We start from the raw sequence: 26,692 nt of genomic DNA, 5'->3' as shown, positions 1-26,692 counted from the left end.
GATTGGTATGCAAAATTCAAGCGTGGTGAAATGAGCACGGAGGAAGGTGAACACAGTGGACGCCCGAAAGAGGTGGTTACCGACGAAAACATCAAAAAAATCCACAAAATGATTTTGAATGACCGTAAAATGAAATTGATCGATATAGCAGAGGCCTTGATGATATCAAAGGAATGTGTTGGTCATATCATTCATCAATATTTGGATATGCGGTGAACCGTCTCCGAAGCGTGGAAAGACTCAAAAGTCCGCTGGCAAAGTAATGGCCTCTGTTTTTTGGGATGCGCATGGAATAATTTTTATCGATTCTCTTGAGAAGGGAAAACCCATCAACAGTGACTATTATATGGCGTTATTGGAGCGTGTGAAGGTCGAAATTGCGGCAAAACGGCCCCATATGAAGAATAAAAAAGTGTTGTTCCACCAAGACAACGCACCGTGCCACAAGTCATTGAGAACGATGGCAAAAATTCATGAATTGGGCTTCGAATTGCTTCCCCACCCACCGTATTCTCCAGATCTGGCCCCAGCGAGTTTTTCTTGTTCTCAGACCTCAAAAGGATGCTCGCAGGGAAAAATTTGGCTGCAATGAAGAGGTGATCGCCGAAACTGAGGCCTATTTTGAGGCAAAACCGAAGGAGTTCTACCAAAATGGTATCAAAAAATTGGAAGGTCGTTGTTAAACCTAGTTTAACAGTTGTGTTTTTTTTTTTATATATATATATTTGGAATTTCATGAATTAATTACTTGAAATACACTTGTATAAATCTGAATTAATAATTTTAAGCTTAACGTATCTATTAATATTAACATTGAATTCATTATTATTGGCAACGCTATAAGCAAAGAAAAGCTTTTATCTACACCCTAAAAAAAAATCGCTTCTTTAACATATGTTCCAAACATATTTTGCAGGAAGCACATATATTATTGGATACTGCCGAAACATTAATATGTTTGTTTTATGTGAACATATTATATGTTTGGAAGCATTTTGAGCCAAAAATATTATATGCTTGGAAGAATTTTTCCCAAAGACGATTGTGCTCATTCCCTAACATACACTTTATTTTCACTTCCACGAAATATATTTCTTCTTGGCACCTTTTTCTGTAATACAAATAATGTTGAAGAAATTATTCACTTTTATAAATTTTTTAAATTTTACCTTTCGCCTGCACGGAGAATCGAACCGAGGACCACACAGTTTGTAAGCCAACACACTATCCACTGGGCTACGTAGCTGTTATGGTCACCAGCAGATAATTATCGTTATAAGTTACATTTATATAGCATAGTTTGCAGCGCCCACGAGCCCATGCAAACATAACATTATTTAACAGAAACATACATTTGTTTGCCACGTGGAGCAGTGGTTAGCATATCTGCCTTGCATGCAAAGGGTCGTGGGTTCAATCCCTGCTCCGACCGAACACTTTTTTTTTAATTTACACATTTATATTTATACTATATTAAATTTTTATAATGAAACTTCGAAATGTGGGTTATTAAAGATTTATAGTCAGTAAAAGTGCTTGATATAAATGAAAAATTTTTCGCCCATAATGCGAAAATGATAAACAAAACACATGTCCACACATACATAAAATGCTGCTCTCAAGGCGAAAACATATGCTGTTTTTCAAATGTCTATTCTCTTGGTTCCGAATGTCCATTCTCTTTATTCAAATTAAATAATATTTAGACTTAAGAATATAATTTTTGGCCTTATCATAAAAGAGTTTTGTTCTCTTTTGATTCTTTCGCTGTGTTATGTTGATATCTTTTGTCAACTCTCCCGGTTTCCATCTCTATTTCTTTCTCTATACTCTCTCTCTCTCTCTGTCGCTTTGAATAAAATATCACAACATATGTATGTTTAGTCGAAATTTGTAAATTTATATATGTTTGCATTCACACATATGATTTTTATGAAACATTCATGCCCCAAACATAATATATTCTAACATATTAACATAGATGTCCCAAACATTTAGTGTTAGTTTAGGAACATTACATGTTTGCACTTAAATATATTGTGTTTTAAAATTGTGCCCGAAACACATTTTGTTTATATCGGAACATATGAAAAACATATTTTTCTAAGAGTGTATTAGTACTATAAGCCTAGTTGTCTCGCTTCAACTTTCTTTTTAACTCCTTTTTTTTAAATACTCTCTCTAATGGTCAATTGTCAGCTTACATTATTATACTCGGTCACTTTGAATTCTGTCCTCCAGCCGGTAAGAAGCTCAACACACCAATAAACTGTTACAACATTTGAAATCTGAAACCTGTTCTTTTTCTTATTTCTTTTATTTTTACTTGGCATAATTTTACGATTCCTGAGCTGCACTAAAAATAAATACAGTCCACTTCCAGACGGTCGATCAGGAATTGTACATGGTCCTTCGAACCGGATATGAACCAGTGACCTATGGATTTTTTTTTTTGTTTTTAGCATAAATTCATACAATTTATTCTGAAGAAAATTACGTTATCTGAAGAAAATTGTATTCTGAAGAAAATTTTACTTGCATTGGAGAATTCTAATTTTGTATGTTAAAAAAAAAAATACCGTATCATTTTGGATTACAAGTTCAAACAACAAGCAAAGTTTGTTCTTAAGAAATACTTGCATTCAGTTACACTAATCTGATAATCGCTCCACGATTCAATATCACAATTCAATCTCATCATTTCCTGAAATATTTTCAACATTTCGGCACAAAATATTACAGCTCTTAAGTAAGTTCTACTGAAATAAGAGTTAATGTATTTGAGTATTTCTAAATTTAAATTGAAAAAAAAAAATTGTTTTTCTTGATTTTGATTACTTGAATTACATTTGCTTATTGATATTTTCGTTTATTTTTTGGACGATTTGCTCGCGTGAGTCTCATATACAAATTTGGATGATCTATTTTTTTTTGAAAATCTGAGAGTCTTTAACTTTTTCGGTAAATATATCTCTATATCCAAAGTGACTGTTTGTGGAAAGTGAGTTGGAAGTCACTTCTATTTACTGAATTTCTGTTGGTGCATATTGAATTTGTATTATTTTTCGGTTTACACCATGTCATCGCAAAAGTTTATTTTCTTTTCGGACCAGCTGGTCACTTTCTGTGCTAACTTTGCAACCATTGACGTGGCTGAGCACACGATTTCTAGCCTTCAAGTTGAGTTAGATGATTTAGAACGTAGATGGGGTGTACTGACTCAAGTATATGAGACCGAAATGACCACTGAGGAGAAACACTCGGCCAAAGAGAGAGAGGCAATTCACTCCAAATTCAATGAGTCATGTAGGGCATACAAAACATGTAAAACCTCTATTTTGGATTTAATGGGGATAGAGCGAAGGAAAATGGAAATATCTTCGCAACCTGGTGAACGAAGGGAAAATACACCTTCTGAAGAAATTGGCTTTTCAGTAAAAGTCCCTCCTTGCGACACTGAGATTTTCAGCGGCGGGTATGACAACTGGCCTAGCTTCAGAGACATGTTCTCTGCAATATATATAAAACATCCAAGACTGTCTGCCGCTCAAAAACTGTTTCATTTGAGATCGAAGACTCGCGGTGAGGCTAATCGGATTGTCAAACAGTTTGCGCTTACTGATGATAATTTCAGCCTAGCATGGGAGGCACTCCGACAACGTTATGAGAACAAACGTATTCTCATTAACCATCAATTGAGAAAAATCTTTGAAACGGAGCGTGTGACATCGGAGAAAGGAAAGGCTCTGCGAAATCTCCAATATACGATAAATAACTGTATTTCAGTCCTGCAGACTTACAATATTTCAGTGATATCCTGGGACCCTATTTTAGTTTACTGGGTTTCATCAAGACTACCAGATGAAACATTAGCGGCCTGGGAGAATTCACTGACTGATCACAAGAACATGCCTTCATGGAGTCAACTTGATGATTTTATTTCAAATCGGCTCGATATGTTGGAATCCATTTCTGATATGAGGAAACCATCGGTTCCTCAACCTGTTACGCAAAAGTCTCAGACTTATTACACTAAAACTGAACAAAAGTATAAACCCTGTAAGGTGTGTAAGCAAAACCACACCATTCGCGCTTGTTCTAAATTTAAGAATTGGTCTTTTCAACAAAAGCAAAAATTCGTAACTGATAATAAACTGTGTGAAAACTGCTTGGGTTATGGTCACATTTCTGAAGACTGTCAGAGTGATAATGTATGCCAGAAGTGTGGACAAAGGCATCATACATTACTACATCCTGATTCGGCGCAGGTTCGGAACCAACAGGCGCCACGAACTAATGTTACGACCTTTCATGTAGAAACGGAATATGAAAATGAGCCCACTACGTCGGCGGCTGCTTATTCTGAAATGACTCCAAATGTCCAATCAAATTTTCTTAATTCTGGGGAAGGAACAGTCTTGCCCACCGCTTTAGTGGACTTGGAGCATTTGGGAATGAATATTACTGTTAGGGTCTTCATAGACCAAGGCTCTCAGGAGTCGTTTATTTCAAACAGATTGGTAAAACAATTTGGAATTCCTACCAAGAAATCCTTTACGAGGATATCTGGCCTTGGCGGCACTACCTTGGAAAATTCTTCAAGATTTTGCCAGATTGTTCTGAAATCTCGCAAATCTGAATTTAAAGTTCACACTTCTGCGTTAGTAGTTTCCAACTTGAAGCATTTGATGCCAAGTTCACCAACCAACATTTCTAACTGGAATGAATTGAACCGCTTAGATCTAGCAGATCCAAACTTCTAAAAACCTGGTCCTATAGATATGCTATTGGGAAGCGACGTTTTTCCTTCCATTATAAAATCTGGTGTAGAGAAAAACATAGCTGGAAGTCTTTTGGCTCAAAATACTGAATTTGGTTGGGTCATAAGTGGGCCCCCAAAACTTCGAACTGTTTCAACATTTGCATCTTGGGTGAACTCCAATGAAACACTAAATGAAGATATTCGAAAGTTTTGGGAATTGGAAGAAGTTCCCACATCGAGACCACCTTCTGATAATGACAACTGGTGTGAAGACTTCTACGTTAAAACTACCAGTCGCTTACCAAATGGTCGATATGTTGTAAGATTACCATTTCGGCAAGATTTACCTTCTGAAATAGCGCTCGGTTCATCCAGACGAGCTGCTATGGGTCAATTACTACGCATGGAAAGAACTTTGCAAAAATCGCCTGAATTATCTGTAGAGTATAACAAAGTTTTGTCTGAGTATCTTGAATTAGATCATATGGAGCCCACTTCAAGTTTTGAAGTCTCTAAGAATTCAAAATATTTTTCATTTTATTTACCACACCATGCTGTAGTGAAACCTGAGCGAGCGTCCACTAAAGTTAGAGTGGTATTTAATGCGTCAAAGAAAACAACTACTGGAGTTTCTTTGAACGATATCCTGCATACTGGACCCATTCTTCAAAACGATCTGATGAATGTTGTTTTACGATGGCGTTTTTTTAGATACGTTTTTAATGGTGACATCCAGAAGATGTATCGCCAAATATACGTTCATCCTGATGATAGACAATTTCAGCGAATATTGTTTAGAAATTTGTCGACTGAAACCATAAACGATTACTGTTTGAAAACTGTAACCTTTGGAGTAAACTGTGCTCCATATTTAGCGATTAGAACGCTCCTTCAATTGAGCGAAGACGCTAAAGATACTCATCCAACTGCTTCATCCATATTGCAACACCAGATATATGTCGACGATGTTCTTTCTGGTGGTCATTCAATCGCTGAAACAAAATATTACTTGTTACAACTGATCGATTTACTGAATTCAGCTGGGTTTCCTCTCAAAAAGATTACGGCAAATAGCCCTGATATTCTGCAACACATGGCCCCCGAGGATCTTCTAAACGAAGATTTTCTAAAACTAGAGGACACAAGTGATACCAAAACATTGGGCATTCGATGGAATGCAATGACTGATTCGTTTTACTATAAGGTATCGAATATTACTATTCCTCCTGGTCCGCTAACTAAAAGAAAGATATTGTCAATAGTCGCAAAAATTTTCGATCCGGCAGGTTGGTTATCACCAATAATTGTTACAGCGAAAATGTTGCTTCAACAATTATGGATCGACGGGACTGACTGGGACGAGGAGATCAAAACCCATTCGTTCGAAAAATGGAACTGTTTTATTCTCAATTTTCCTGACATTGAGTCAATTAAAATTCCACGATGGCTCAATTATTCACCCGACAGACAAGTTGAAATGCACGGATTCTGTGATGCTTCCGAGAAAGCATACTGTGCCTGCTTATATATCTGTACCATTTCTTCCGAAAATACCAGAACAACTCATTTGCTGGCTTCGAAGAGCAAAGTTGCCCCGTTAAAAACTGTGAGTTTACCCAGGCTTGAATTATGCGCGGCTGCTCTTTTATCAAAACTGCTTAAATCTGTTTGTCAAAATATGAGCTTACGTGTTTCAGACATATATCTCTGGTCTGACTCGACTATTACATTGGCATGGTTAGAAAAGCCACCATTTTACTGGAAAACTTTTGTCGCCAATAAAATTTCCGAAATTCTGGATAACATTGGGAATGCAACTTGGAGGCATGTCCCAACAAGTGAAAATCCTGCCGATCTGGGTACTCGGGGATGTACAGCTTCCGAATTGAGTACAAATTCACTTTGGTGGTATGGCCCTGAATGGCTGTCAAAATCCGCTAAATTCTGGCCAAAATCTCCAACATTCAAAGAACCTGTATTGGAACGAAAATTATTAAACTTTCATACTGACACACAACTTGATGATATATTAGATCGATTTTCGTCCTTTAACCGAGCTTTGCGTGTATTATGTTTCGTATATCGCTTTGTCAGAAAATGCAAAGGAGAAACTGATCCCAATATACAAACTGAATTTATTACAAACGAAGAAATACTGCTGGTTAAGTACAATCTTATACGCATGGCGCAACTGAAATACTATTCGTCTGAATATCGATCACTAGAAAATAAATTACCCATTGACGCAAAGAGCCGACTATTACCACTGAATCCTACTCTTGACGAGAATAAACTGTTACGGGTGAATGGCCGATTATCTAATTCGGACCTTAGTTATAACGAACGGCACCCAATAATTCTACCTGAGAAATCGCGATTCTGTAAATTATTTATTGAATTCACGCATAATATGTTGTTACATTCTGAACATCAAGTGATGTTACGCGCGATACGCCAAGAGTTTTACATTATACGATTGAAAAGTGCCATTAGAAAATGTATAAGGAATTGTGTAAACTGTACCATATACAAAAATCGTATTCGGAATCAAATAATGTCTTCTCTTCCATCTGAGCGATGTACCTTTTCGTTGCCTTTTACCCATACTGGTATCGACTTCGCGGGGCCATTCGAATTGAAGACATCGAAACTTAGAAATGCCAAACTGCAAAAAGGATATGTTGCCATTTTTGTGTGTTTATCCACTCGGGCTGTTCATTTAGAGGTCTGCTCGGAGCTTACGACTGAAGCCTTTCTATCCACCTTTAATCGTTTTGTGGGACGTAGAGGTTTTCCAAAAAAAGTCTTTTCCGATAACGGAACCAATTTTGTTGGCGCAAGCAGAGTATTAGCGTCAGAATACAAAACGTTTTTGAAAACCGCACAAATATCTGTATCCGAAAAGTATAATCTGCATGGTTTCTCGTGGCATTTCATTCCACCTCATGCTCCCCACATGGGTGGAATCTGGGAGGCAGCAGTGAAGAGTATGAAAACTCATTTGCGCAAAGTCGCCTCCAATCTCAAATTTACATATGAGGAGTTCTCAACACTGCTTGTGCGGATTGAAAGTATACTGAATTCTAGACCACTTTCTCCAATGAGTGAGAATCCTGCTGATATTGTCCCACTGACTCCTGGCCATTTACTAAGAGGAGCGCCGTTAATCGCCATCCCGGAGGACTATTCGGATAATCTAAGTCTGATAAGTCGATGGCAAAGACTTAAAGCATTACAAATCCAATTTGCAAAGCGCTGGAAAACTGAGTACATTTATGATCTCCAAAGGAGATACAAATGGAAATCTGTACAGCAAAACCTGAAAGTAAATGATTTTGTTGTCGTTAAGGAGGATAATCTCCCTCCACACGAATGGTGTTTAGGACGAATACTGAAGGTTTACAAGGGCCAAGATTCGAACGTGCGTGTTGCTGAAATACGTACCCAGAATGGAATACTTGTTCGCCCTTTAGTGAAGTTATGCATTCTCCCAATTGCTCAAGATTAATCTTCAACACAACCGTTCGCATATCTAAATAAATCTTACCATTTCAGCTTAAACTCTAGTACACCAATGTGCCGCATTTGTAAGAAGCGTCACTTTATCAAACACTGCCCACATTTTCAAAGGATGTCTGCTGTTGAACGCCGGAATATTATTCGAGAAAAAGGTTTCTGTTTTAACTGTCTGTGCACAGCCCATCAAAGGAACTTTTGTCCATCCCGGAACAAATGTTTAGTTTGCAACAAAAATCACCATACTATGGTTCATATGGATAATATTCAGCAACCGAATTCTCAAAATTCTTCTAATGTTTCCCGATCACGGCCCTTGAGAAATGCTCAAAACAGAACTATGAGTCGCAGATGTACTAATAACAGGACTCGTCCACGTAGAAGTTCCAGTGTACCTCATCAACGTCAAAAGTACCTTAATGAAAGACTGAGCCGCCGTCTACCCTCTCATGTATTTGTACCTACGGCACTCGCTCGCGTGGTAACATCCACAGGACCAACGAAAGTTCGTTTTCTTATGAGCAGCGGAGAGACCCAGACTGTCGTCTTGCAAAAATTTGTTGACCGTTTAAATCTCAGTACTTCAGTTCGAGATCATAGAGAGTATTGTACGATCAACTTGGAATCTTACCACGATCCGCAAGTAAAAATCCAGATCACCGCCTTGGTTAAACCTCAGTTCAACACAACTTTACCAAAACCCACGTCGGAGCCTTCATTGAGGACAATTTTCGATCATATTACCGATCTTGCTGACCCTCACTTTTTCAATCCAACTAATATTGAACTAATCGTCGCAAACGATCAGCTGTCTGGGATATTAAGAGCTGGAATGATTCAAACGTCATCACATATGCCAATTCTTCAAAGTAGTATTTTTGGTTGGACTGTCTCCGGATCATGTCGCTACCAACATTGCAATCCTGCAAGGCGGGCGGCATGTTAAACCTAGTTTAACAGTTGTGTTTTTTTTTTTTATATATATATATTTGGAATTTCATGAATTAATTACTTGAAATACACTTGTATAAATCTGAATTAATAATTTTAAGCTTAACGTATCTATTAATATTAACATTGAATTCATTATTATTGGCAACGCTATAAGCAAAGAAAAGCTTTTATCTATTAGTACTATAAGCCTAGTTGTCTCGCTTCAACTTTCTTTTTAACTCCTTTTTTTTTAAATACTCTCTCTAATGGTCAATTGTCAGCTTACATTATTATACTCGGTCACTTTGAATTCTGTCCTCCAGCCGGTAAGAAGCTCAACACACCAATAAACTGTTACAACATTTGAAATCTGAAACCTGTTCTTTTTCTTATTTCTTTTATTTTTACTTGGCATAATTTTACGATTCCTGAGCTGCACTAAAAATAAATACAGTCCACTTCCAGACGGTCGATCAGGAATTGTACAGTCGTTATAATCATTGAAGGGAACTATGTTGAATACTAAAAACGAATTTTGGGAGAAAAAAATGTGTTTTTCTTTGTTAGACCGGGGACTTATCAGCCAACCTGTTATATTAGACAAAAAAAGAATGTATAGGTAAGTCTACAAATAATTACGAATCGATATGGACTTTTACACGGTACGTAGAGAGCCAGAATTGAAATATGGGGGTCGTTCATATGTGGGCTATATACAATTATGAACTTGATATGGTCCAATTTTTGTGTGATTGGGGATCTATTTATTTGAGGGCTATATATAACTATAGACCGATATGGACCTAGTTAGGCATTGTTGTTAACGGCCATATACTAGCACAATATACCAAATTTCAACTGACTCGGATGAAATTTGCTCCTCCAAGTGGCTCCAAAACCAAATCTCGGGATCGGTTTATATGGGGGCTATATATGATTATGGACTGATATGGACCACTTTTGGCATGGTTGTTAAATATCATATACTAACATCGCGTACCAAATTTCAACCGAATCGGATGAATTTTGCTCTTCAAAGGGGCTCCGGAGGTCAAATCTGGGGATCGGTTTATATGGGGGCTATATATAATTATGGACCGATATGGACCAATTTTTGCATGGTTCTTAGAGATCATATGCTGACACCATGTACCTAATTTCAACCGTATCGGATGAAATTTGCTTCTCTTAGAGGCTACGCAAGCCAAATCTGGGGATCGGTTTATATGGGGGCTATATATAATTATGGGCCGATGTGGACAAATTTTTGCATGGTTGTTACCAACACTATGTACCAAATTTCAGCCGGATCGGATGAATTTTGCTTTTCTTAGTGGATCGGCAAGCCAAATTTGGGGGTCCGTTTATATTAGGGTGCTATACCTAAAAGTGGACCGATATGGCCCATTTGCAATACCATCCGACCTACATCAATAACAACTACTTGTGCCAAGTTTCAAGTCGATAGCTTGTTTCGCTCGGAAGTTAGCGTAATTTCAACAGACGGACGGACGGACGGACATGCTCAGATCGACTCAGAATTTCACCACGACCCAGAATATATATACTTTATGGGGTCGTAGAGCAATATTTCGATGTGTTACAAACGGAATGACAAAGTTAATATACTCCCATCCTATGGTGGAGGGTATAAAAAGTTATGCAGGGTATATTATAGTCGCCCCCGTCCGTCCTTACATGTTTATTATTATTTTCTTTAATTTTTCTTTTTGGTCTTTAGGAGTATTTTCATAAATAGTAGCTAACAACGAATTGTGTAAATCTCAAACTATGATGGTATAGAATTGAATTCAATGTTCGAAGCAGTTGTTTGATTTTTCTCTGAAAAGGCGAGGAATTAAATAAAATAATTTATCAATGAGGGGGAAAACAAATAAAAACGCAATTAAATTTTGGGTTTTAAATAATAAATTAAAAATTTATTGGCGGGGGTATTCGTACCTTCGGGTATATGAGACAGAGAGAGAGAGAGAGTAAGTAAGAGGGAACTATTCGTTAAGTCAAATGTCAATTCAATTTTTTCATACTTCGTTATAAATTTCTGTGTTGAATTTTACATTTCATTAAAACTTACAAATAATAGGTTGTCAACCTGAACGTTCTCATAAAACAGTTTTTTTTTTTTGATGCATATTTTAAATCCATCTTCTTACATTTAAAATTTTCTATAAACAAAGATATTATAAGTATTTTAAAAAATATGAAAATAATCGTGCCATGGCGCTACGCCCATACAATTTATCATTAACATTCAGTTCAGTCTTAACCCTGTTTATTCAATCCGGATTAGGATATCAACTAAAAAAAATTATCTCGTACCACGCTAACATTTGAATTTTACTGTATGGCACATTGATAGCAATATACACACCGTATTTCCATTACAAATTCGTATATACAGAAGATATTATATTTTTAGTTGAAATATTTATACGGATTGCTTTACACCACCATCTACTAACTCATCAATCAATCGCAGCAAAGGCAAATGGCATAGTAAAATGTTGGCGTGTCTGGAGTGCGTGTGTGGCACTGTGACATGTTGATGACAGCATAAAATCAGCAACATTATGATATTCTGTTTTAATCCCACTTATTAAAATAGGAATAGGCTATATCTCCCACAGATAATGAATTTACAAAGAGCAATGAAGCATTCATTGCTCACTATGAACAATTTTTTTAATTGGTTATTAAAGGACATATACCGACACCATCTAGGTTTATATTGAGCCTACATATATTTCTAAACCGTACCGTAATATGGACTAATTTTTGCAAGGTTTTTAGAAGACATATAATAAAATCACGTACCAAATTTTGATGAAATCGGATGAAATTTTCTTTTTCAGGGTCCTCTAGAATCCAAATCTGTGGATCGGTTTTTATTGGGCCTATGCGTAAAAGTGGACATTTGCAATAAAATGCGACCTAAATCAATAACAACTACACTGAAAAAACAGTGAACCCACCAGGAGGAAAACTTGTGGTGAATTTTAGAAAAGTTGGATTATTTTTAGAAAACGTTAACTAAACAATAACGCTGACATCACGCCGATATCACAAAAATAAGTAAATATTTTTCGACAAGTTCAAGAAAAATTATAAATCATAATTAATTTTTATACCCTCCACCATAGGATGGGGGGTATATTAACTTTGTCATTCCGTTTGTAACACATCGAAATATTGATTTAAGACCCCATAAAGTGTATATATTCTGGGTCGTGGTGAACTTCTAAGTCGATCTGAGCATGTCCGTCCGTCCGACCGTCTGTTGAAATCACGCTAACTTCCGAACGAAACAAGCTATCGACTTGAAACTTGGCACACGTAGTTGTTATTGACGTAGGTCGGATGGTATTGCAAATGGGCCATATCGGTCCACTTTTACGTATAGCCCCCATATAAACGGACCCCCAAATTTGGCTTGCGAGGCCTCTAAGAGAAACAAATTTCATCCGATCCGGCTGAAATTTGGTACATGGTGTTAGTATATGGTCTCTAACAACCATGCAAAAACTGGTCCACATCGGTCCATAATTATATATAGCCCCATATAATCCGATCCCCCGATTTGGCTTGCAGAGCCTCTAAGAGAAACAAATTTCATCCGATGCGGCTGAAATTTGGTGCATGATGTTAGTATATGGTCTCTAATGACCATGCAAAAATTGGTCCACATCGGTCCATAATTATATATAGCCCCCATATAAACCGATCCCCCGATTTGGCTTGCAGAGCCTCTAAGAGAAACAAATTTCATCCGATCTGGCTGAAATTTGGTACATGATGTTAGTATATGGTCTCTAATGACCATGCAAAAATTGATCCACATCGGTCCATAATTATACATAGCCCCCATATAAACCGATCCCCCGATTTGGCTTGCGGAGCCTCTAAGAGAAGCAACTTTCATCCGATCCGGCTGAAATTTGGTACATGATGTTAGTATTATATGGTCTCTAATGACCATGCAAAAATTGGTCCACATCGGTCCATAATTATATATAGCCCTCATATAAACCGATCCCCCGATTTGGCTTACAGAGCCTCTAAGAGAATCAAATTTCATCCGATCCGGCTGAAATTTGGTACATGATGTTAGTATATGGTCCCTAATGACCATGCAAAAATTGGTCCATATCGGTCCATAACTATATATAGCCCCCATATAAACCGATCCCCAGATTTGATCTCCGGAGCACCTTGGAAGAGCAAAATTCTTCCCATTCGGTTGAAATTTGGTACATGATGTTAGTATATGGTCTCTAATGACCATGCAAAAATTGGTCCATATCGGTCCATAATTATATATAGCCCCCATATAAACCGATCCCCAGATTTGACCTCCGGAGCCTCTTGGAAGACCAAAATTCATCTGATTCAGTTGAAATTTGGTACGTGATGTTAATATATGGCCTCAAACACCCATGCAAAAATTGGTCGATATCGGTCCATAATTATATATAGGCCCCATATAAACCGATCCCCAGATTTGACCTCTGGACCACCTTGGAAGAGCAAAATTCTTCCCATTCGGTTGAAATTTGGTACGTGATGTTAGTATATGGTATCCAACAACTATGCAGGAATTGGTTCCTATCAGTCCATAATTATATATAGCTCCCATACAAACCGATCGCCAGATTTGACCTCCGGTGCCTTTTGGAGAAGCAAAAGTCATCCGATCTGAAATTTGGTACGTGGTGGTAGTATATGATATTTAACAACCATGCTAAAAGTGGTCCATATCAGTCCATAATCATTTATAGCCCCCATATAAACCGATCCCGAGATTTGGTTTTGGAGCCTCTTGGAGGAGTAAATTTCATCCGAGTGAGTTGAAATTTGTGGATGACAGTCTTTCGTAGAAGTTTCTACGCAATCCATGGTGGAGAGTACATAAGATTCGGCCTGGCCGAACTTACGGCCGTATATACTTGTTTTCACTTGTTAAAGAAAATTTTGTAGTTTGAAGAAAAACATTGGAGTTAAAAATTGCAAGAATGTCTTTAGTGTCCTACGAAGTTCAATGTTGGTGCATTTGTAGTAAAATATACAAATTTAAAAAAATAGTGAACTATTTTGTGAGAAGTACGAATTTAGTAAAACTTTATGCTTAATTTGTGTATAATTTTTTCCCATCTTTTAATTATTTTAACTAACGTACGCAAAAAATTATTAGCATAAGGAAAACTTTCTGCAAACATAATAATCTTATGAACTAAAATAAAGTAAAATTGGCTTTAGTGAAAAATAGGGTTCACTTTTTTTTTGCGTGTACTGGTGCCAAGTTTCAAACCGATAGGTTGTTTCATTCGGAAGTTAGCATATTTTCGACAGACAGCCGGATGGACGGACATCGCTAGATCGACTTAGAATATATATAATGGGGTCTGAGGCCAATATTTCGATTTCTTTCAAACGGAATGACAAAAGTAGTATCCTATGGTGGAGGTTATAAAAATGATACACAGTGGTCGGGGAAAAATGTTTCAATTTCGGAAGAATAATTCTTCTACATAACTTCCATAGAAAATAACATAACATAATCAACATGAATCATCTGCCCACGCCAAATCTACAATAAAGCTATGGAAATTGGAACTAACCAGTCCACTATGGGCGAAACCACGATTTTAGCGGAAAAAAATTCTTCCTACCAAGTTAGCTTCACAAAATTTGGTGAGTAGATTTGTAGTTATAAACAAGTATATACGGCCGTAAGTTCGGCCAGGCCGAATCTTATATATGTTTCCCTCTACCATGGATTGCATAGAAACTTCTACTAAAGACTGTCATCCACAATCGAATTACTCGGGTTGTGGCAAGGCATCTTAAAACTTCTTTACATTGACTTCTAAATTGTTAATTAGTCCATACGTGGTGTATATTAGACAAAAAAGCAGTTTATATACGTATATAATTCAGTTTTGACCTCCATATATAGACAAGTCTAAAAATAATTACGAACCTATATGAAGTTTTGCGCGGAATTGAAATATGGGTGTCGCTTTATGTAGAGGCTGTATATACAATTATGAACCGATAAGGACCAATTTTTGTGTGATTGGGGATCAGTTTACCTGTGGGGCTATGTATAACTATAGGATGATCTAGACCAATTTTAGCATGGTTGTAAGTGTCTACATACTACCACAATGTACCAAATTTCAACCGAATCGGATGAATTTTGCTCCTCCAAGAGGATCCCAAGGTCAAATCTGGGGATCGGACCGATATGGACTAATTTTTTAATGTTTTAGAGACTATATTCTTACACCAAGTACCAAATTTCAACCCGATCGGACGAAATTTGCTCTTCCAAGGGGCTCCGGAGGTCAAATCTGGGATCGGTCTATAAAGGGACTATATACAGTGCACTCGCTGTAACCGCATAATTTGAATACGCTTTTTCTTACACTAACTACTCCGTAACGCTGAAACACATAAAGTATGGTTATGTTTTGTTCTGAGATTCGCTCAAATTTGCTAACGTGAACTTTTTCGGTTTTAATTAGTTCATGTTACCGTGAGTACACTGTATAATTATGGACCGATATGGATACATTTTTTGCATGGTTGTTAAAGACCACATACTAGCACGACGTACCAAATTTCAACCGGATCGGACGAAATTTGTTCTTCCAAGTTGCTCCGGAGGTCAAATCTGGTGATCGGTTTATACACACAAAAATTTTTTTGATCCAATTAATTGATCCAATTAATTTTTAATTGAAATGTCTTCAATCACAGAAATGATAGTATCAATTAAAAAATTAATTGAAGGTCAATTAAAAAGTTAATTGATCCAATTAAAAGTTTAATTGATACTATTATTTTTGTGATTGATTTTTGTTTCAATTAAAAAAATTGTTGAATCAATTAAATTTTTAATTGAATATTTTTTAAAACTCAATTAAAATTTTAATTGGAAAAATTGTCGTGAAATTTTTTTGTGTGTATGGAGGCTATATAAAATTATGGGCCGATATGGACCAATTTTTGCATGGTTGTTAGACACCACATACTTACATCAGTTACCAAATTTCAACCCGATCGGATAAATGTTGCTCCTCCAAAAGGCTCCGAGGTAGGATTTTCTTTTTCCCGGACTTTTTCCATTCTCCGGAAAGTGGACATTTATTGCGAATTTCCCGGGATCCCGCACATTTGAATAAATTAGAAATCGCTTAAGGCTACGTTTATAGGGCGCTGCTTGGACAACTAAAAACCATAAATCAATAAGAAATATTTTGTAATATATATATATATATATATATATATATATATATATATATATATATATATATATATATATATATATATATATATATATATATATATATATATATATATATATATATATATATATATATATATATATATATATATATATATATATATATATATATATATATATATATATATATATATATATATATATATATATATATATATATATATATATATATATATCCCTTTCCGACCGTGTACGCACAATTGTGCGGGTAAGTTTAAGTCTCTATAATTTCTTTAATATATGACGTACTGCGATAAGAGCGGCAAAAAAATAATGGTGTATGCTCTCTCTTTGTCTAAGAATGTGAAGAACCGTTATAAATATTTGCTTTTCATATTAATTTTGTAGTTTCAGCAGTGTACTTTGCGCATTTGTAAAAATAAGTGGAAGATGTAAGTTTGCAAATATATTAAAATTATTTAAATTGTGGAATATTTCATCAAACAAGTGTTTTCAATAAGAAAACATTTTCAATATTGTATGCACACAGTAACTTCGTGATTATTTTGTGTTTTTTGATATTTTTACGTCCGGACTTTTACCGGAATTTACCGGACTGCAACAATTGTACGTATCCTGAAAAAACAGGATACAGGATCAAACTGAACAAACTTAATAATTTAAAATGTTCTATGTACACATAAAGAACAGAATTGAAAAATTTAGGAAAATCTATCACGTGGATCGGCTATAGGTCGGAAAGGGATATATATATATATATATATATATATATATATATATATATATATATATATATATATATATATATATATATATATATATATATATATATATATATATATATATGCCTTCGAAGACTATATCAGATTCTGGATTTATACGTTTTAGGATTAACATCTCTTGTAAGTCTGTAAGAAAATAACGTCTTGATTTAAAATCTTTTTATATATATATATATATATATATATATATATATATATATATATATATATATATATATATATATATATATATATATATATATATATATATATATATATATATATATATATATATATATATATATATATATATATATATATATATATATATATATATATATATATATATATATATATATATATATATATATATAAAGGGTGATTCTTTTGAGGTTAGGATTTTCATGCATTAGTATTTGACAGATCACGTGGGATTTCAGACATGGTGTCAAAGAGAAAGATGCTCAGTATGCTTTGACATTTCATCATGAATAGACTTACTAACGAGTAACGCTTGCAAATCATTGAATTTTATTACCAAAATCAGTGGCAGAAAATCCGCTTTTTTATCGACAAATTTTGTTCAGCGATGAGGCTTATTTCTGGTTGAATGGCTACGTAAATAAGCAAAATTGCCGCATTTGGAGTGAAGAGCAACCAGAAGCCGTTCAAGAACTGCCCATGCATCCCGAAAAATGCACTGTTTGGTGTGGTTTGTACGCTGGTGGAATCATTGGACCGTATTTTTTCAAAGATGCTGTTGGACGCAACGTTACGGTGAATGGCGATCGCTATCGTTCGATGCTAACAAACTTTTTGTTGCCAAAAATGGAAGAACTGAACTTGGTTGACATGTGGTTTCAACAAGATGGCGCTACATGCCACACAGCTCGCGATTCTATGGCCATTTTGAGGGAAAACTTTGGAGAACAGTTCATCTCAAGAAATGGACCGGTAAGTTGGCCACCAAGATCATGCGATTTGACGCCTTTAGACTATTTTTTGTGGGGCTACGTCAAGTCTAAAGTCTACAGAAATAAGCCAGCAACTATTCCAGCTTTGGAAGACAACATTTCCGAAGAAATTCGGGCTATTCCGGCCGAAATGCTCGAAAAAGTTGCCCAAAATTGGACTTTCCGAATGGACCACCTAAGACGCAGCCGCGGTCAACATTTAAATGAAATTATCTTCAAAAAGTAAATGTCATGGACCAATCTAACGTTTCAAATAAAGAACCGATGAGATTTTGCAAATTTTATGCGTTTTTTTTTTAAAAAAAGTTATCAAGCTCTTAACAAATCACCCTTTATATATATATATATATATATATATATATATATATATATATATATATATATATATATATATATATATATATATATATATATATATATATATATATATATATATATATATATATATATATATATATATATATATATATATATATATATATATATATATATATATATATATATATATATATATATATATATATATATATATATATATATATATATATACATATATATATATATACATATATATGCCTTCGAAGACTATATCAGATTCTGCATTTATACGTTTTAGGATTAACATCTCTTGTAAGTCTGTAAGAAAATAACGTCTTGATTTAAAATCTTTTTCCTGTAGATTTTCTCCCCTATTACATAAATGATTACGAGAAGTAAAATCTGGAAATTTTACATTGATTTTCAAGCATTTTTCATGATCAGTACGCCTTCGATACCATCAAGAAGTGAAACCGGTCTATACGGAGGCATTACCAATTGATCCGATAAACATGTAATACGAAAATACCAGAATATTTACAATTTCAGGCAAATCGAATAAAAACTACGGTTTCTAGAAGCCCAAGGAGCTAAATCGGGAGATCGTTCTTATGGGGTTCCACTAAAACATGGACGGGTACTCACCGTTTTCGGCACATCTCTGGTCCTAAAATACCTCTAGATTTCCAATTAAAGGCAATATGGATAAAAACTACGGATTCTAGAAACCCAAGAAGTAAAATCAGGAGATCTCTCTATATGGGGGCTATACCAAAACATGGTCCGATACTCACCATTTTAGGCACATCTCTTTTTGGTCCTAAAATAACTCTAGATTTCCAATTTCAGGCAAATTGGATAAAAACTACTGTTTCTATAAGGCCAAGACCCTAAATCGGGAGATATGTCTATATGGGGGCTATACCAAACCATGGACCGATAGTCACCATTTTTGTCACACCTCTTTATGGTCCTAAAATACCTCTAGATTTCCTATTTCAGGCAAATTGTATAAAAACTACGGTTTATATAAGCCCAAGACCTCAAATTGTGAGGTCGGTTTATATGGGGACTATAAAAAAACCCTGGACGGAACTTCGAACTTGCCCTGACTGCAGACAAAAGACGAGTTTGTGCAACATTTCAACACGATTGCTTCCTTATTGAAGACTGTAGCGTGATTGCAACAGACAGACAGCCAGCCAGCCACACAGACAGACGGACATGGTTATATCGTCTTAGAATTTCTCCCTGATCAAGAATATATATACTTTATATAGTCAGAAATCGATATTTCTATGTGTTACAAACGGAATGATAAACTTTTTATACCCCCGTCACCATTCTATGGTGGTGGGTATAAAAAATTTCGATACTTATACAAAGTTAATGATTTTACTTAATCGTAGAAAATTTCTTTAAAATATATAAAATTCTAGTGAACTATAGTAAAAAAAATGAATTTACTGACGGTAAAACTGTCTTATGGGCCATTTCTACTACAGTTTAAGAAAAAATATCATTAATCCCCAATTTCATAAAGCTCCGTTAGTGTTCCGTTAACTAACCAACTTTTAAACCGTATTATGGACGATGCTGTCATCTTGCCTTTATATTCTATAGGCCAGTTAGGAACTTAACTGACGGACATTTTTCAGTTACAGTTAAGCTGAGACATGATATTTGCAATTTACTTTCTGTTAACCTGCAGTTAAAGCCTAACGGAGCTACATGAAAATGGCCGTAAGTTTTATAAAATTGAACTGACTGGTATGAAAAAAATTTGTAATACGTGTAAGTAAATATTTCGTAACTGGCACGAAAAACTGACAAAATCTTTGTAATTTCAAACTATATCGGAGTACACCACTTTACGTAAAATTTCTAACTAATTTTAAAGAGTCGCGTGAACTGCAAAAGAGTTAAAAATAATAATTATTACGAGATTTTCATAAAATTTTTGAAATTTGAACTAACTGGGAACTAACTAAATTGAAGTTCAAAATTTGCCATAAATTACGAGGTAATTTTTTTCAGTGTAACCACAAATTGTGTGCACTGTACACCCCCCAAGATTTAAATTCGGATGCCTCATCAAGGAATAAATTTCATCTGATTCGGTTGAAATTTGGCCCTCTAATTATGGATATTAAAATTGGTTATTTATACACGCAAAGAAAAAAAAAAACGTTTGGAAAACGTGTACCGAAAACGTTTTTCTTTTGTTAGAGTTTTTTGAATTGCTTCGAACATTTTAAACTTTTATCACCAAAAAAATTCGTTTGTTACAAAATTTTTATTTTTTCAATAAAAAAAGTTATTTTTGAAATAACAACACAGTCCATTTCGTTTATATCAAACACTGTTCTTTTCTGACTTTAGGTCTTTAATAAGACACATTTTACAGTTCAAAATTTAATATACTACAATGTAATGTTGAACATTTTTTCGGAATCTTCCGAATATATCTGGAATATATGTAAAAAAAAAACAAAAGCAAAAAAAAAAAACTTTGGCCGAAGCAGGGATCGAACCCACGACCCTTGGCATGAGAGTCGGACGTAGCTACCACTGCTCCACGGTGCCAAACTAAATGTTTGTTTCTGTTAAACAAACTTTGTTTATTCGGTTCGTGGGCGCCGCAAGCTATGCTATATAAATATAACTTATATGGATATTTATCTATTGATGACCATAACAGGTACATAGCTCAGTGGTTAGTGTGTTGGCTTACAATGTCCGCGGTTCGATTCTCCGTCCAGGCGAAAGGTAAAAAAAAATTTAAAAATTTATAAAATCGTATAATTTCTTCTACATTGTTGGTATTACAGGAAAAGGTGTTAAGAACTAAAAATCCTCGTGGATGTGAGAAAGATGTGAGGGACAATGCAATTAGCAAGAAAATAATGTTTTTTTTTGAGCTAGTCTTTATGAAATTGTTTTTACATCCTGGAAAAGAATAAACGTTTATCACAAAAAGTATATACTTTTCTTCCAAATACACTTCCTTACAGCGAAAAGCAAATGAGAAACGAACTTTGTTTGTCTAAAATTTCGTTTGGGAGGAAAGAATTATTTTTTTGCGTGTACACTCCTTGGTATAAAACGATCAAGAAGTAAAGAGGCTTTTATAGGTATTTCCAGCTGTTTGTTATCGAACATATACCCCATATGGACTAACTTACAATTTAGAAGATAATGATAAGAAGCTTAAAGATTCCTTGCCATTAGCAAGTATTAACACAACTCGAGTAATTCGATTTTGGATACAGCCTTTACTAGAAGTTTCTACGCAAACCATGGTGGAGGGTACAAAAGATTCGGCAGGCCCGAACTTACGGCGGTATATACCTGTTTTTGTTTTTCAAATAGCCAATCACAATAATGGATGACTAAAGCAAATACATTTGATCATCATGTCGAATTGATTGAATTGACACTTTAATAAATTGCCGATAAAAATTTTAATGAAAAACATATTTGTAAATTGCCATTTTAACTCACTTGATTTTATCGATGCATCCATGGAGGAACAGCGGGAAAATTTACCATATTGAGTGTCGTTAGAAAATCCATTTGACATCTGAAAAATACATTACCATACAAAAGGCGATTGCCAGCTGGTCTATTTGCCTTGGAGGGGATTTTATCCAAATCAATTTTTCAATTAACGCATAAATATTGACAACTTCTTATCATCAATGTCTCAAGTTTTCAACGATATTCACGTTGTGATGATGAAGATGCTAAAAGTTATCCATTTGTTATTACAATATCCTATAGATGCGTATACGCATGAGTGCACTTGCATACGCACATGTGTCAAACTATTGATTGAAAACTAATAAATACTCAAGTATTTTCTAGAGATCAGCATGCAACAGGAAAATTTGTGAGAAGTTTCAGTATACCTGCTGTGTAAACTGAAGTGATGTTGATAGTCGACACCGTCAGAGTGGATAGCTCGTTCACGATATTATTGATATAGAGAAATTAATGAAAATTTATTGCAAAAATTGTTGTATATTTATGATTTTTTTGCTAAGGCATTTTTATAAGTTTTGACGTCTCCTATTCAAACCACATAGCCATAAATTACAGAAGAAGCTGGGGCTTTTTTTCGTATTAATCGTATATTTAACACTGTCATAAATTAAAACAATATATTGTGTATTCTATTATTATCAAAATGAATTATGTGCTGATGAATTAACTATTAAAGAGAGATTGCTTGCAATTCTAAGACTTTTACTTGAAATAGAAAACGTAAAACAAAAGACTTAAGACACAAGAATTTTTAGTTTCTTCATTGGGATTATCGTGGTGAAAATTATTGTACAGTTCTCTATAATGTTAATTTATTTTTCTAATTTCTTACAAATTGCCACCTGCATATGGTTTATACACTAAAACAATCTACTGTTTTATGGGATGATTGAACTATTTCGTGTGATAATTTCTAAATTGTAATACATGTTTTTTTTTTTATATTCACATTACAACTGAGTCATACTCATCTAGTAATTTTCAATTAGTAATTCATAATCTTACTGCTAAAATATATAGCAAAGAATACAATTTTGAGAAGAAATTCAAGAATTACTCTCTAGTTTGGTTTATTGATTGATTTTTAGATGACTAAATTCATGGTGGTTGTCCTCTGTAACCTTGTTACCTGTATATAGTTTTTAAATACGGTATTCAAATCGGAGTTTACATGTCATTGCAATTCCGCAATAGGTTTCACTTTTAAATCTCTATGAAGATCAGAGTTTCGAATGTACCATGCTGCATTGACCATACACACAAAAAAAAATAATATATTTATTTTATGAAAAGTGTTCACACAGAATTCATAAATTGTTTGAAAAAAAAAACAAGTATATACGGCCGTAAGTTCGGCCAGGCCGAATCATATGTACCCTCCACCATGGATTGCGTAGAAACTTCTGCGAAAGACTGTCATCCACAATCGAATTACTTGGGTTGTGGTATCTAAAAACTTCTTAACATCGTTTTCTAAATTTTGAGTTAGTCCATATGATTATGGACTGATATGGACCACTTTTGGCATGGTTCTTGTGGTAATACTTACCGATGGCAAGGTATCTTAACACTTCTTAACATCGTTTTCTAAATTGTGAGTTAGTCCATACGTGGTATAACATATATTACCTAGTCAGGCAAGGTTGTTAACGGCCATATACTAGCACAATGTACCAAATTTCAACTGACTCGGATGAAATTTGCTCCTCCAAGAGGCTCCAAAACCAAATCTCGGAATCGGCTTATTTGGAGGCTATATATAATTATGGACTGATAAGGACCAATACCTGCATGGTTAAAGGGTGATACGGTCAAAATTTGGTCAAGGGAAAACGCGTGTAAATCGGTGAAATCGTTTATTTAAAAAATCAAATTAAATTTCTTTTTCAAGTTCAATTAGTATAAAATTCAGGAAAAATATTCAGTTAGGCTTTCGCTTTTCCAAATCCGAATTACCAGGCCTCACGCTTGACACCTGCCATCAGATTTTGTACAGCCACCTTGTCCACCTTCTTCGCCGCAGAAAGCCAGTTTGCCTTGAACTGCTGCTCGTCCTTAGCAGTTTTTTTTTTTTGTCTTATTTAGGTTCCGCTTGACAATAGCCCAGTATTTCTCAATTGGGCGGAGCTCGGGCGTGTTGGGAGGGTTCTTGTCCTTGGGAACCACCTGCACGTTGTTGGCGGCGTACCACTCCATGGCCTTTTTACCGTAATGGCAAGATGCCAAATCCGGCCAAAACAGTACGGAACAACCGTGTTTCTTCAGGAAAGGCAGCATACGTTTATTCAAACACTCTTTCACGTAAATTTCTTGGTTGACAGTCCCGGAAGCTATGAAAATGCTGCTTTTCAAGCCACAGGTACAGATGGCTTGCCAAACCAGATATTTCTTTGCGAACTTTGACAGTTTTATATGCTTGAAAATATCTGCTACCTTTCCCCTTCCTTTTGCAGGATAAAACTCCTGTCCCGGAAGCTGCTTTTAGTCGGCTTTGACGTAGGTTTCGTCGTCCATTACCACGGAGTCAAACTTCGTCAGCATCGTCGTGTACAGCCTCCGGGATCGCGCTTTGGCCGTTTATCATCGCGATTTGGAATCACTACCTTCTTGTAAGTCGATAGTCCGGCTCGTTTTTTGGCTCGATGCACAGTTGTAGACGATACACCCAGCTTATTTGCGGCATCTCGGAGAGAGATGTTAGGGTTTCGCTTGAAACTACCGACAACTCTCTTTGTCGTCTTCCGGTTTTCAATTTCCCTCGATCCAGAATTCCTGGCGGTCGACAAACGTTCCCTAAACACTTTAATTACATTTGTAACGGTTGATTTGGCAACTTTTAGCGATTTTGCCAGCTTTGCGTGCGAGTAGCTCGGATTTTCGCGATGCGCGAGCAAAATTTTGATACCCTGCTCTTCTTGCTTGGACGGCATTTTGGCAACTGAAGAGTGAATTCCAAAATCAAAATAGGAGCAACATTCTACACACACACACCTTCAAAATGAGGGGTGTTTTTAAATGCAAAATTGAAAGAAATACGTCAAGTTTATATTGACCAAATTTTGACCGTATCACCCTTTATTAGAGACCATATACTAACACCATGTACTAAATTTCAATCAGATCGGATGAATTTTCCTTATCCACCGAATGTCAAATCTGGGGAAGGGTTTATATTGGGGCTATATATAATTTTGGACTGATATGAACCAATTCCTGCATGGTTGTTGAATACCATATACTAACATCACGTACCAAATTTCAACCGAATCAGATGAATTTTGGTCTTCCAAGAGGCTTCGGAGGTCAAATCTGGGGATCGGTTTATATGGGGGCTATATATTTTGACCGATATGGACCAATTTTTGCATAGTTGGTAGAGACCATATACTAACACCATGTATCAAATTTCAGCCGGATCGGATGAAATTTGCTTCTCTTAGAGGGTCTGCAAGCCAAATTTGTCCGTTTATATGGGGGCTATACGTAAAAGTAGACCGATATGGCCCATTTACAATACCATCCGACCTACATCAATAACAACTACTTGGCCCAGTTTCAAGTCGATAGCTTGTTTCGTTCCGCAAGCCAAATCCGTGGATCGCTTTATGTGGGGGCTATATATAATTATGGACCGATGTGGACCAATTTTTGCATGGTTGTTAAAGACCATATACTAACACCATGTACCAAATTTCAGCCGGATCGGATGAAATTTGCTTCTCTTAGAGGCTCCGAAAGCCAAAGCGGGGGATGGGTTCATATGAGGGCTCTATATAATTATGGACCGATGTCGACCAATTTTTGCATGGTCGTTAGAGACCGTATACTAACACCATGTACCAAATTTCAGCCGTATGAAATTTGCTTCTCTTAGAGGTTCTGCAAGCCAAATTTGGGGGGTCCGTTTATATTGGGGTTATACGTAAAAAAGGACCGATATGGCCCATTTGCAATACCATCCGACCTACAACAATAACAACTACTTGTGCCGAGTTTCAAGTCGATAGCTTCTTTCGTTGGGAAATTAGCGTGATTTCAACAGACGAACGGACGGAAGGACATGCTCAGATCGACACAGAATTTAACCACGACCCAGAATATATATACTTTATGGGGTCTTAGAGCAATATTTCGATGTGTTACAAACGGAATGACATAGTTAATATACCCCCATCCTATGGTGGAGGGTATAAAAAGTAAAGAAAGAAATTATTGGCGCCAAGCCATGGCCATTTTAACCACACTGTAGTTCGTTCTTACTATTTTTGGTATTCGCACGAAAATTTCCTTTTGCTTTAGTTGGCATTGAACTTTTGTGTACGGTCATTGAACTCTATACCCACGTTCAATTCATAAAATGTTTGGGACATAATTAAGAAAGGAAAATTTAATTGCGCTTTGGAAAATTCCGAAAAAATAATAAAATTAGAGGGTGTAATTTCGTGAACTGTAGTTAAAAAGTACAACCTGGTATTAAATTTTTTCTTCTTTAATTTTAGTTAATTTTTTCTTCTATGAGGGGGTGTAATTTCGAGAACTGCAGTTAAAAAGTACAACGGGGTATAAAATTTTCCTGGTTTTAACAACGCTTTGT

The 26,692-nt window shown here is 35.5% G+C and overlaps 2 protein-coding genes across 2 annotated transcripts; both read left to right on the top strand.

The window, feature by feature from the left end:
• The first annotated feature begins 3,077 nt into the window (after window positions 1–3,077).
• On the top strand, window positions 3,078–4,763 carry LOC142225718 (uncharacterized). The gene has a single exon (XM_075295556.1). The coding sequence runs from the start codon at window positions 3,078–3,080 to the stop codon at window positions 4,761–4,763; it is 1,686 nt and encodes a 561-aa protein (XP_075151671.1).
• Window positions 4,764–4,781: 18 nt separating this feature from the next.
• Window positions 4,782–8,270, top strand: LOC142225706 (uncharacterized). The gene has a single exon (XM_075295549.1). The coding sequence runs from the start codon at window positions 4,782–4,784 to the stop codon at window positions 8,268–8,270; it is 3,489 nt and encodes a 1,162-aa protein (XP_075151664.1).
• Window positions 8,271–26,692: the final 18,422 nt, after the last annotated feature.

This window comes from Haematobia irritans, chromosome 1, assembly GCF_050003625.1.
Source record: "Haematobia irritans isolate KBUSLIRL chromosome 1, ASM5000362v1, whole genome shotgun sequence".
NCBI lineage: Eukaryota > Metazoa > Arthropoda > Insecta > Diptera > Muscidae > Haematobia > Haematobia irritans.
The sequence above is the reverse complement of the archived record's forward strand: the minus strand, read 5'-3'. Positions and strand labels throughout refer to the sequence as shown.